The sequence below is a fragment of the Oculina patagonica genome, chromosome 10, assembly GCF_052425735.1.
Source record: "Oculina patagonica isolate OP01 chromosome 10, crgOcupat, whole genome shotgun sequence".
Lineage (NCBI taxonomy): Eukaryota > Metazoa > Cnidaria > Anthozoa > Scleractinia > Oculinidae > Oculina > Oculina patagonica.
In genome coordinates, this window is record NC_135767.1 from 18,543,806 (window position 1) to 18,556,871 (window position 13,066).

At 36.5% G+C, this 13,066-nt stretch overlaps 1 protein-coding gene across 3 annotated transcripts; it reads right to left on the reverse strand.

The window, feature by feature from the left end:
• Positions 1-71: 71 nt before the first annotated feature.
• LOC144667508 (histamine H2 receptor-like) lies at positions 72-3,966 on the reverse strand. 3 transcript variants are annotated; one of them, XM_078528936.1, is made up of 3 exons: positions 3,901-3,966; positions 3,585-3,695; positions 72-1,841 (listed from the first exon to the last, which is right to left on the reverse strand). In XM_078528936.1, the coding sequence occupies exon 3, from the start codon at positions 1,766-1,768 to the stop codon at positions 851-853; it is 918 nt and encodes a 305-aa protein (XP_078385062.1). In that variant the 5' UTR covers positions 1,769-1,841; positions 3,585-3,695; positions 3,901-3,966; the 3' UTR covers positions 72-850. The 3 variants fall into 3 exon arrangements, with proteins under 3 accessions (XP_078385062.1, XP_078385061.1, XP_078385063.1); XM_078528935.1 differs by lacking the exon at positions 3,901-3,966 and having other exon boundaries at positions 3,585-3,828; XM_078528937.1 differs by lacking the exons at positions 3,585-3,695; positions 3,901-3,966 and adding an exon at positions 3,755-3,790.
• Between the last annotated feature and the right edge of the window lie 9,100 nt (positions 3,967-13,066).

Consider the following 13,066-nt stretch of genomic DNA (forward strand, 5'->3'; position numbering starts at 1 on the left):
GGCTTGCTCTGCTTGATGACGACCCAAGCTTGTTTTCAACTTCAAACAGTTCTAAAATAACATAACGTGGTAAACATAAAACATAAACAAGATAATTCAGACAAGTTAGGCTTTAATAAATTGTTGGTTACATCCATGTTATGTCTTTCAGAACAAACTTTACAATCAGCTTGGAATGATTTACACAAACTAACCTCTAGAGGCAAAATTTACAGCTCCTCAATAAACATACTATCAAATTGAGTAAGGAATTACAATAACTTTACTCGTAACCGGAATTGTTTGCAGGCAATGAAATAATCACTGAGATTATTATGATATTTACAACTCTTCATTAAATATAACATTTTAAACTCCAGAATTACATAATATAAGAAAATTTTTAGTAATTTGCTTTAAAATCATGATCACATTTTTATAGCTAGCTTGCTGAATTTTCAAAGTTAAGTAGAATCAATGTTCGTTAATATCTCGGCATACTGCGACATACCAGTCGGCGGAACAAGTGCCAGTTGATGGCGACATCACTTCTCCGGAATTGACTGAACCGGCGATTTTCGTCCCAGAAGTTGCTAAGCAACATGACGTATTTATACGCGCGATTGCTTTCGGAGTACTCGTGAGCGCTTGCGCTAGTTTTTGATTGGATGAAATCATTCGGAAACTCTTCGAGTGCTTTAACGAAGATTTGCCGAAACCGGCACTTATTCCCCCTATTCCGCCGACTATACAAGGAGAGGGACCTTTTATGTTTCACGTAACACCCAAGATTTACAATATTACAATTTTAAAGTTATAAAACTTGCACACAAACCGTCATTTACATTCAGTTGAAAAAAGTGACAGAGAGTCAACCTGGCCTTAGGTTGCGAAGTTGTAAATTTGTTGGGTTTACAGGATTGTGACCCCTGCGGAATATTTGTGATACACCTGCTCTGAATTCTGGCATTCGCAGGGCGTAGATAAGAGGATTAACTAACGAGTTGGCCAAGAATAACGTTAACACTGCCATGGTTATATGAAATCCTGAATGCATGGAAAGGCTTGAGAACAACTCGATATTTAAAGCTGGTACACTTATGTATATTATCACCGGTAACCAAAGCAAAAAAGATACAAGTGCAACAATGAGGGAGGTACCGGTCAGTTTTCTTTCTCTTCTAGCTGCACCATGGTGATAAGGATGACGACTGCACCGAACTTTGATAATGATTAGAATGTAAGAGGAACAAATAACAAAAACTGAAGTTGAATAGAAAGGAAGATTCAAGGTGGAGTCAATGAAAGGGTCCGATCTTCCTGTTTCTATTAACACAATTTGAACTGATTCCCTGACTGTAGTCGTTAACCAAATGACAGCGATTATTACTACATAAACCCATTTCTTAATGACACGATGCCCGAATGGGCGAAATGTCGCGTGCAGTCGTTCCATTGAAACAAAAACGAGATTAACAAGAGAAGTAAAGGAAAATAAATACATAAATGCCAATTTTACGCGCAATGACCAAGTCATATTCCAGTTATACTCCCATAGACCACAAAAACCTGCCATGTTAAGTTCAATCCCCAGAGGCCCCGAGACTACCCCAACTAAGAGGTCGACTACCGCCAGATGGATAATCAAGTATGTACTTCGGCGCTGTAGCTGGCGCTGCTTCACAAATACAATTATCGTGATGATATTTAGGATGACTATGGCCAGACATTCAGTGATGAGCACAGCAAGCCATGGAATGCAGTCTGATGCAGGAAGGCGAGCCATCATCTTAGTGGGGAGGTACTGTTGTTGGTGTCTTTAGCCATTGAGCTTCTGTTGAATTTTTTTAGACACCAATGACCTGATTATGAGGAAAAAATGGTTTTTATCGCGTCATATATATATTTTACAGGGTGTTTAGCAGCCGGAAAAGGTCCCAGCAAAGGACTATTCCATTTTCCGATATTTCTCCTCCGTTAAAAAAAAAAAAAACACGAAACATGTATTTTGAAAGCATTTACTGGAATTCTCAAATTTAGAATGGATTTAATGTTATTATTCCGTACTAAGTTCTTTGAAGAATTGGAATATAAAATCACCGTTGTTTAACTGAACAAGTCACCTAAAGCGAGCTTTCGCTTTTGCTGTTTTTTTTATTTTTATATTTTATCTTTTTTTAATATAAACTTGACAAACGCTGGGGAAAAATAAATTTATCTTTTATTTACTAGTATTTATTTTGTGATTGAACTGAAATTAAAAGGTCGGTGAAGAAGAAAATTAGCCTATTAAGTGATCCGTGATGATGGACGGTATTCAGGGCATATTCAACACGCTCGTTTTTATGGCGTCTCTTAGAATTTATTCTGAACTTAAAGTTTCTTTCTTTTCTTTACCTTGTGTTTGCAGCAAAATTCGTTCTTCGACAGTTTGATCTTCCGCGTGAAAAAAAACAACTACATTAGTGGTGGATTTCCACTGCCTCGTAATTTTTTACGTGCGTGAAAAAAATTAAAGACAATGTTTGAACTACTTGCGTACACGTTTACGCAAGTCGTTCATACATTGTCTCTAAATTTTTCACGCACGTAAAAAATTACGCGGCAGTGGAAATCCACCATAAAGCTTGGCCCTTCGTTTAAGCTGTTGCAAAATGTTATTCAGTTTTGTCACGTAGAAGTTAATTGTTTCGAATGGTTGGATAATTTATTCGATGACACACGAAATTCACGAACTCGAATTTCTAAAAGCAGCGATGATGTGAGAGAATCCCATAGTGCCATTCGAACGTGGTCCTCCCGCGCAGAAAACTTGTTATGGCATAGTTTGTCGAGTTATCCCTGTAGTCATTTTTTAATTAAAAAGAGAGGATAAAGTATTTACAGACGAGAATGTTTAGTTAAATAATGCAAGACCATTGCTAAGACTTTCAGCTAGAAAAGTTTAACATGTCCTGATACGAACTGCATGAAGAGCTCTTAAGGTGGATTTCCACAGTCGCGTTTTTGTCCACGCACGTTAAGTAATGTTTAATAAATGAGCAGCAGTGTTTTATCAAGTTTAAAACACGAGGCGCAGCCGAGTGCTTTAGACTTAAACTTTTCTTATCCAACCATTCGAAACAATTCGAGTAAAACACTCCGCGCAAAAACAAAAAAAATAAATAAAATAAAAAAACGCATTTTGTTCATTGTTTACATTTGCTTTAATACCTTAAGCGATCGCCGCTTACAAAGAGGACAACAGGATATAAAATTTCGGACCAAAAAAAAAAATTAAAAAAAAAATAGTTTTAACTGCATCGCGTTCGTGTACTTAAACTCGTGAAGTATAGAATAAAAGACCAAAGGAAAGTCAAAAGTATGTTATTAACAACACCACTAAAGGCTTCGACTCCAAAACCTTACTTATTGAAGGATATTTGACAGCAAGGTGCAGCAGCTGCTGAGTTTGCATTGCTGACGCTTTTCTGTCTAGAACGTTTGGTTTATGAACGTTTGCTTGCTTGTTTGAGCTGCATCGAAGCCTTAATTTGTAGGTTTGGTTTTTCAGTATTTCAGCTTAAGTCGCTGAATTTTTACTGCAATTAAAGTGTTGTATATACCTTAGATCACGGAAATGAATGGATGGGTTGCTTCCGCGGAAAACGTCACACCAGCTTTGTAGTATGTACTTCAGGCCAGTATAAAAACTTACGTGTCAGTGGAAATTCACCCTATAATTTAAAAGAGAAAAAACTTATCGAAAATAAGTTTCAACAAGACTTCAACTTACTTGTCAATGAAAAGCCATTACGATGAATAGTCTTGCTAAGGGACAAATTCTCACTGTGAGGAAAATCATTTAGTACCCAACCGCAACAAGACGTATAAATAAGTTGCTACTATACCTCTTTTATTATTTAAGCTAACTTAACTTACCTTTTTGCGTAAAAAGCTCCAAAATGTTTTGGAAATAACTCGTGATATCAGAGAGAGCTAGCCGTTCACGGAGTACAATAAACTGCTTAAAATAATGAGTATTTAATAGGTGTGTTAAATAATTATGGTTTGACAATATGTCAACAAAATCAACGTCTTTAGTTTTCCTCAATTCTGCATATTTTAATAATAATCATTGACGTACTACTTAAATTCATCCTCGTAAATAGCCTGAATTTCAGCCGTCTAGTTATCTGGTGTTCAGAGAAGACGGTTGAAATTCAGGCTAGCTCGTCAAATCTTTATTATACGGACGCAATTGTTGTGACGTTAGTAGGAATAACAAGCTGACGTCCGATCTCACCCCTGGCTTTAATTGTAAAGCACATTTGAACATTGACATGGAAAATGCTCTTTATAAATGAATTACCATTCACATTGCCATTAACTTTTAGTTTCAGATTCTTTCCTATTTCTCCAGCCATAGAGAAAACAATGAAAGTATGATTCGTATAATCGCTGAGTAACCGCAGACAGCCGCCAAAAAAGTTGAACTCAGTTCAATTTTTGCGAAATCCCTCTCGATCGCTACGTGAGAATGCGTGCGTGTAACGTGCGTAAATGCCTAGAAAAAAACGTGGCATTGGAAATTGGACAACGTAATTCCATGCACGCAATCGCACGCATAAAATTTCTTTTCTACGAACGTTTATAACACGTTAAAAAACTCATTAATAATTCATAAAGAAAATACAAAAGAAATTAATGTTTAATGAGTGTCTTTATATCTGATAAAGACACGGCTAAACTTTACGTCCAATTTTCTAGGCCAAAATAACCCAAAATCTAAACATTAGTGCAAGAATGAGTTGATCTACCTCAGAAGATTTTTAAACCGTTCAATAAATTCGCAATTCGTGTTTTATCAAGTCTAAAGCACTCGGCTGCGCCTCGTGTTTTAAACTTGATAAAACACTGCTGCTCATTTATTAAACATTACTTAACGTGCGTGGACAAAAACGCGACTGTGGAAATCCACCTTAAGAGCTTTTCATGCAGTTCGTATCAGGACATGCTTTGCTGTACGACCGGCGTTAAGGTTATCTTGCCCTTTGTATTCTTTTCCCGGGGGAAGGGGGTTTACTTCATATTGGCTAAGCTGATATAAAAGTGTTTTAATAGCTTCAAAGCAAACCGCCTTTCACCGCTAAATTAGCATTGCTGTTCCCTTGGCTCTTCACTGCTATTTTTACCTACGGTTCCCTTTCAGCTGTTTTCTTCTCACTTAGTTTAAGCGCCAATTATCTGTTCGGCAATTATCACAGCATACGAAACTGCTGCAAACACAACGCTTGAAATAATTAATCCTTTTGTTTGAAATTAGACTTAAAACTGGCAAAGCAGAAACAGATGTATATCCCCTATTTTATTTAATTTACATAAGACACAAGCCGTCAATAAATTGTCTTTATTTTATATCCTGCAAACGTAGGGCCAGGAAAAAAAATTGCTTTTGAAATACTGAAAACGTACATAGGATTTTACATATTTTAGCCGATAAATGACTACACGTTTCGGCTGTGTAGAGTAGAGGCATCAGCTAGGTCCAAAAATTGATATATTTGCTTCAAAATCAAGGTCATTTTTCAGCCTTCGTTTGATGCCGATTAGTAGTGGTCATAATATTCTTGATTCCGCATTTCCAGATAAATTGAAGGAAAACTTGCTACATTCTTAAAAAAAAACTTGAAAAGATTATGAGCAAATTGATATAAAAATTGTTGGTTGAAGATACGAATAAAATATTTTACAGCGGCTCGAAAAATGCCTATTCTTCTAATTTTCCAGACGTTACGGCGGGCCCAAAGGGGCAAAATATTTAATGGCTCCTAACGCGGCCAGATAATCATTTTCAATCAAACCAAATTTGTTTTAGCTCTAGCCTCGTTAAAGTCTTTTAGTTGTCAGAGTTTCGAACAAAATTATTTTTGACGCGAATTTGACTGGGTGGTTTTTTAGAGAGACAGTGTCGTAAATACTTTGTAGCTTGAGTTTCAGGGAAAACCGAGGTGTAGCACACGCTTAAAATTTTTATCGCGGCTAACAGGTTAGATATACATTTTTGTCGGTTGGAAAGTAAGCAATTCTAAAATTTTATTGTTTACCCTCTAGATTATCGCCAAGATGAAAATTTACCACCAAACTAGGAGAAAAAGTCTTTATAAATTAGTCCGTGGAAAATTTTTTTGCCAACCTTCTTGCCTTAATTTGACATGCGAGCGAAATTCCGTTAACGGTCGATTTCGTGTTAAATTTTGGCTGTTTTGAATTCGCCAACAGCGAAAATCGTTATTTTCGATTTTCTCCAAATTGAAGCGGTCTTTTAAAAAACAAACAACACACGTTTAGTTACTCGATAATACCTATCTATGGGAAAAAATTTGAGCGAAAACAAAATTTTGACTGTGGCCGCGAAATTTTAATTTTGCTTGATTTTTATTGACATTCTCTCTGAAGGGTTTTCTTTAAAAAATGAACTAACCTGTTTAAGCGGCAAAGATCCATGAAACATTTTCGTTTTTACTTTACTATCAAAAATTTAAAACAGGTCTGAATTTGCATTTAACGAGAAAGGGAGCGTACGTATTAATTAACATTTCCAACTTCTAGCTTTTTTGAGACAGCTTTTTTATTAGTATGGTAAATTCGCAATTAAAATGCACGCTTATTATCTGATTCTGTTTCAACATAAACTTTATAAAATCAACAGACTAAAACGAGGAGTATTTAACCTCAGAAAAAAGTTGAACTTAAAGGGACTATGTCACGGAGTTTTCGCAGATTTTTGGTCTAAACTGTTCTGAAATTAGTGGAAGGCAACTAAACCCACAAAGAACAATGTCTTTGAACATCTAAAGGAAGATAGAACCTTAATTTGCGGATAGAAATCAAGCTAAGGCTACAAATATCGATTTTTTTGAAAACGCGCGGAAACAATTTGAAAACGTTTGACTAACGTTTTCAAATTGCAATCCGTTTCCATCTGGGCCATCCGCAGTCAATAATGCTAGTTAACAGTTTCAGTGCTCTAATATAGCAATTTTTAACAAAAATGGACTATTATTTCTAGGTTTCATGCGACACAAATATAAATTTTGGTGGTTTTAAAAAAAAAGAATCGAAAGTCCCTTTAAAAACAAAAAGAATCGAAACTGGGCGTCCTTTGTCTCCTAAATAATCAAAAAGGATTCCCTTCAAAATTCAAAATTCAAACTGCAAAAAAAATATACATGAAGGTGTTTGAATCTGAATTTAATAATATAGGCAACTTATTAGAACTCCTAGCTTCAGAGTATTTGAGGACAAACTTAGTAGTATAGTAATGATAATGTTTTTTTTTTCAAATGTAAAAGAAAATTCAACTTTCGAGACAAACTGACAATTGGTACGATGTTTTTCACAGCAATGAGATCATCTTCATTTTTTTAGTTTAACTTAAACGAAAAAACTTCAGGATTTCTTTCCAACACATTTTAATAAAAGAAAAAAAACTGTTTATAAAGCGAAATAAACTGTTGGGTGTGTTAAATAAATATGATATAAAAAATGCTAATACCGTCAAATAGGATTGACATTTATTTGAATATCAAAACCATTAAAACAGCGCCACTTCTTTGCAGCTGTTTTTTTCTTCTCGAGGACAAAAAAGACCAAATACGTCAGAATTCAACTGAATATGGGCAAAAAGTTCTTTTTAGTTTGATCATGTAAACTTAAAATATTCGTCAACTTATCTTTTCCTTCCAGGTGAATCGCCTTATTAAGGTGGCTCGACCCAGTTTTTTTCTAGCGATACCTATCAACTTTGAAACCCTAATACTTAAAGGGATTAAAGTCAATGACATATCCACTATATCACATGGATTACACATAGACTGAATTGCAATATGATATAAATTTTTGGGAGATCGGAATGAATATCACGTGACAATGACGTCACACTGGTTTTTGCTCCGAATCGAATTTTAGCCCGTAACCGCATTTTCTCTCGAGATCCTCCACGCTACGTATACCTTGGGTGTTTGCCTTCAGCTCTGCGGAGTTTCATCGAAATCTACAAGAGGAATTTTGAAATATCTTGGAATTTCTTTTTAGATGATATAATTTATGCGAAAAATAAAGATAAGACTTCATATAAAGAAATTTGCTTCTTTTTTGATGTTTAATAAGAGGCTTTAGCCCTCATTCCATTTAAAAATGTCCCATATCCGATTTCCAAACCGTAAGAAATAGGTAGACTTGCGCGATTTCGAAAAATATGAAATATATGAATCATAGTGAAGCTCAAGGTTTAGCTCTTTTTACCAATTTTGCGCCTTCTTTCGCAAAAAAAGCGATTATTTCAAAACTCGTCGATGAATTTTCTCCAAAATTTTTGAGAGTGGCAATTGATCAGTGCACTACACAATCCCTGAATTTCGTGCTCATTGAAAACTTTTAAGGTTGTCTAACATAAACGCAAAATATAGTAAATATTGAAGCGATCTCGTAGTTTTGAATAATTTTGTGCTCTGGGATTTCCTATTGTTTCGAGTTGAGCCCAACATCGAATTCCTGTGCACCACGCGTAAAATGACTACGCTTGGCTACCTTCCGAAAGCTTACCGAAATCTTTCCGAAATGTGGTCCGTTTTAAAGAAAACAATGGAAAAGAAATTGTCACGCAACAACTTTTCTTGTGTGGTCGACATCTTGGCTGAGTTGAAAGTCAAAAATGCCAAGAACAAGAAATGTAAAACAAAAAAAGGCCGCCGTACTGGATGCTACGCTAAAGAAATTAAAACATCAAAAGAAAGAAAGTTTAAACGAGGTAAGTTTCTGAGTACGCTGTCAATGGCGTCAAACTGGAATGGCGTCAAAACATAACCGGCTTTGAGTTTCATTCATTCATTATTGTTTACGTGAACTCGAGATTATTACCATATTCCGAAAGATTTCGGTAAGCTTTCGGAAGGTAGCCAAGCGAGGTCATTTTACGCGTGGTGCACAGGAATTCGATGTTGTGCTCAACTCGAAACAATAGGAAATCCCAGAGCACAAAATTATTCAAAACTACGAGATCGCTTCAATATTTACTATATTTTGCGTTTATGTTAGACAACCTTAGAAGTTTTCAATGATCATGAAATTCAGGGATTGTGTAGTGTACTGATCAATTGCCACTCTCAAAGATTTTGGAGAAAATTCATCGACGAGTTTTGAAATAATCGCTTTTTTTGCGAAAGTAGGCGTAAAATTGGTAAATAGGGCTAAACCTTGAGCTTCACTATGATTCATATATTTCATATTTTTCGAAATCGCGCAAGTCTACCTACTTCTTACGATTTGGATATCGGATATGGGACATTTTAAAAAGGAATGAGGGCTAAAGCCTCTTATTAAACATCTAAAAAGAAACAAATTTCTTTATATGAAGTCTTGTCTTTATTTTACGGATAAATTATACCATCTGAAAACAAATTCCAAGATATTTCAAAATTCCTCTTGTAGATTTCGATGAAACTCCGCAGAGCTGAAGGCAAACACCCAAGGTATACGTAGCGTGGAGGATCGCGAGAGAAAATGCGGTTAAGGGCTAAAATTCGATTCAGAGCAAAAACGTGTGTGACGTCATTGTCACGTGATATTCATTCCGATCTCCCAAAAATTTATATTATATTGCAGTTCAGTCTATGAGTAGTCCATGTGATATAGTAGATATGTCATTGACATTAATCCCTTTAAGTATGAGGGTTTCAAAGTTGATAGGTATCGCTAGAAAAAAACTGGGTCGAGCCACCTTAAAGAAAAAAATTCACACTGCAACGAGAAACATGAATTTCATAGGTAGACAAGATTTATATTTTTAAATAAAAGGAATATATTGACTACTGTCCATGTTAAAGGAAAAGTCTTGTTTTGATCGACAATTGTTTGGTTTAGCAGTTAAAAAAATTGGCGATCAACGTAACTCTACTAGACCATTGTGTTAGTAACATTCGCACAAGATCTGCCACAGCTAAGTTTGAAATTTTCTTTATTTTTTTCTAAAGAAATCGTCGTTCTCTATTTTAAAACATGAAAAACAGGAAGCTTTCTTTTCTTCAGCAGTCAAGCAACGGTGTTACATTGATTAACTAATCTCTTCATAGGCTACCTTACATGAGCCGAGGAGAGACAGTTGCTACTTAGTTTTATAAGTTAACTTACCTTACGGAATGGAAGAATAAACTCCGAGATATCTCGATCATGGAGAGGACAAACCGTTTGCAGAACGAAATTCTCGGAAGTTTTAATAATAACAATTTGAACGATATAACTTATATATGCTGAATAAATTTGGTTTGACAAAATATCAGTAAAATTGATGCTGCTCTCAATTTTATTTATAAACCGGCCGGCGAATGCATGGACGAATTGTACATATTTTTTCAGTTCGTTATTATCCGATGTACAAACACGCTCACCAATACATGCACAAAGTCACCAGACATGACCAGTTGTTCATTCTCGACTGAAATACATAACGAGAATCATGACAAAAAACAAACAAACAAACAAAAAAATAAGAAGAATGGCATTTGAATAACAGACCAAGGAACTGATTAAGTTCGAGACTAGGCGACGTTTCAACGCTTTTATTTGTGGTTCACGTTATGATGTTGTTATCTTTCTTTTTTTCACGAGGATATATCGGAGTTTCTATTCTTGGGGTGTTAGTTATTGCGATAAGGGAGGCCATCGAAAATATTTGCTGTCCTTCCAAACATGTTCGACCCAGAGTGAACTTTCGCAATTACTGTTATTTCACGCTCAATTTGCAATACAACTTTGACTTTTGGGCTGGAAGCTTCGTCAGTTTTAGAATGTGACACATGGATATCGCTTAGTTTTACCCGCAAAAAGGTTAAGGCCAATTTTATACAAATTTTCAAACCCTGCGAAAATAAAGGGCGTAAAGGTAATGCCTGGCTCTCATAAAATCGCCCCGATAGTTTCTATGACCTCTGTCACACAGGCGATCGCTAACGTCTGCGGCGATTGTGGCGATCACGATCGCTTGAATTGCCCGTGTTCTATCCTTCTAGCTTCTCTTTTTCTTCTTCGCCGTGAAACTGCAATAAATAAGAAGATAGGAGGCCTCGAGTTTTGCTCTTTCATTTAAGGCTGTCACTGTGCTGGATTTAGGGCTAAAATGATTGTTTTTCGTAGGTCTTCTCGCGATTGGGACGATCATGTGAGAACCCCCGATCGCCTCCAATCGCGTCGATCGCCTACGACCGTCTCAGTATTTAAGGCTGGTTCTTATATGATCGCCCCGATCGTCTCTGTCGCCTCTGTCGCTTCAAACGATCGGAGCGATCGCGATCGCTTCGATCGCCCGTGTTCTATCCGGGCGATCGGTCGCAGACCGCGGCGATTATATGAGAACTACTGCCGCAGAGGGAGACGATCGAAGCGATCCAAACTGTCCCATGGTGCATCAGTACTATCCAGAACTACGTTTCCGTTTGGCCTCCCTTTTGCTTCTTCGCCGTAAAACGGCAATAATGAGAAGATAGGAGGCCACGAATTTTGCCTTAGCATCGAAGGCTGCCATAAGCGATATCGGAGTTTTAAAAAAACACACGTGCGTCGATCGGAATAAAATCGAATATTCGTATGCGGGAACATAGAAACGATCAGGGAGATCATATGAAAACCAACCTTAATTAATAGCTCAATACAAAATAAAACAGCCAAATAGACTCGGAAGTGCGCGACAGAAGAAAACATCTGCTGCGGAAGTCGAATGTATATGGGCATCTTTTTCAGTCTTTTGAATATGTTCGTAATATATCGTGATGATAAAAATACATTGAAATTGATAATTGAAATGCTGTTCGGATAGCTCCTGACAGGTATAAGAATTTTATATTGGTTAACACTATCTGACAGCTTTGAGTTTTCGAAAATCTAAAATTAAAACAGGGATTGGTCGTTTAAAAATATATATATATATATAGCATCAAAGCCAAAAGGAATTGATACTTCAGACAAGAAAATTCACAATTTAACATATTTTGGAGGAGGATGGAGTTTCGACATCACTTGATTTCAACCTCGTTCCCAGGGTCTCTCTTTCCTCGCCCCTCAGAGCAGGGAGAGAGAGACCCTGGGAACGAGGTTGACTTGTTGACTAGTTCTCAGATGTATAAGTAGTAAACTGCCGCAATATTTTTTATAACTATTTCACTTTCAACAGAGATGTGGCACTTAGACTGACAAGGCAAACTGATCTGTAACATCTGCTGGAAGTATAAACAGAAGCCGCGAAGAAAGTCGTTTTATTATTCGGGATGCCAAATTTATAATCTTTTTTTTTTAAAAAAATGGAATTTTTCAATTTTCTTTTTTAAGGCCCGTTTTACAGAGTATTTCTGTCGCGCAACTCAATGCAATTTTTGTCGCGCCGAAGTTGCATCAAGTTTTGAACAGGTTCGAATCGAAACTCCTGCGATATAGCGGCGGCGATTTTATCGCCGCTAGTTTTCACGCGTGCATACTCGCGGCGATTTCATGGCCGCGATATCGCAGGGGACTTCATGAAACTTCGGCGCGATAAATATTGCATTGAGTTGTGCGACAAAAATTGCCTGTGTAAACGGGCCTTTATACAGGTGTAATTTTAGCTTAGATCTTGGTATTTTTTATATTTATTTATTTTTGGTTTTTAGTTTAGTGTTTGTACATTACACTAATGGAGTTAGGGACGGACCATTATTTTCTTGGAGGGGGGGGGGGGGGGGATGAAAAATTTTCCTCTGCAAACTTTTTTTTTTAGTTTATGCACCTCTGCAAACATTTTCTTCGAATTTCTTACTATTTTTTGTTATACATATCGTGTTTGCAAACAATTTATTTTGTCTTTCCAGGCCCTGCAAACAATTTTTTCAATATGTTTCATCCCCCCCCCCTCAAAAAAAATAATGGTCCGTCCCTTAGTTTAGTGGGGAAGCGAACGCTACGCCAGATGTAAACAAATTGCGCAGTCAAGTGCAACAAGCACGTAGGCATACATATGCAAATTAGACTGGAACTTGTTTTTTATTGTCCATGAATGTTCTAAAGCAATGGGTTACTCGCA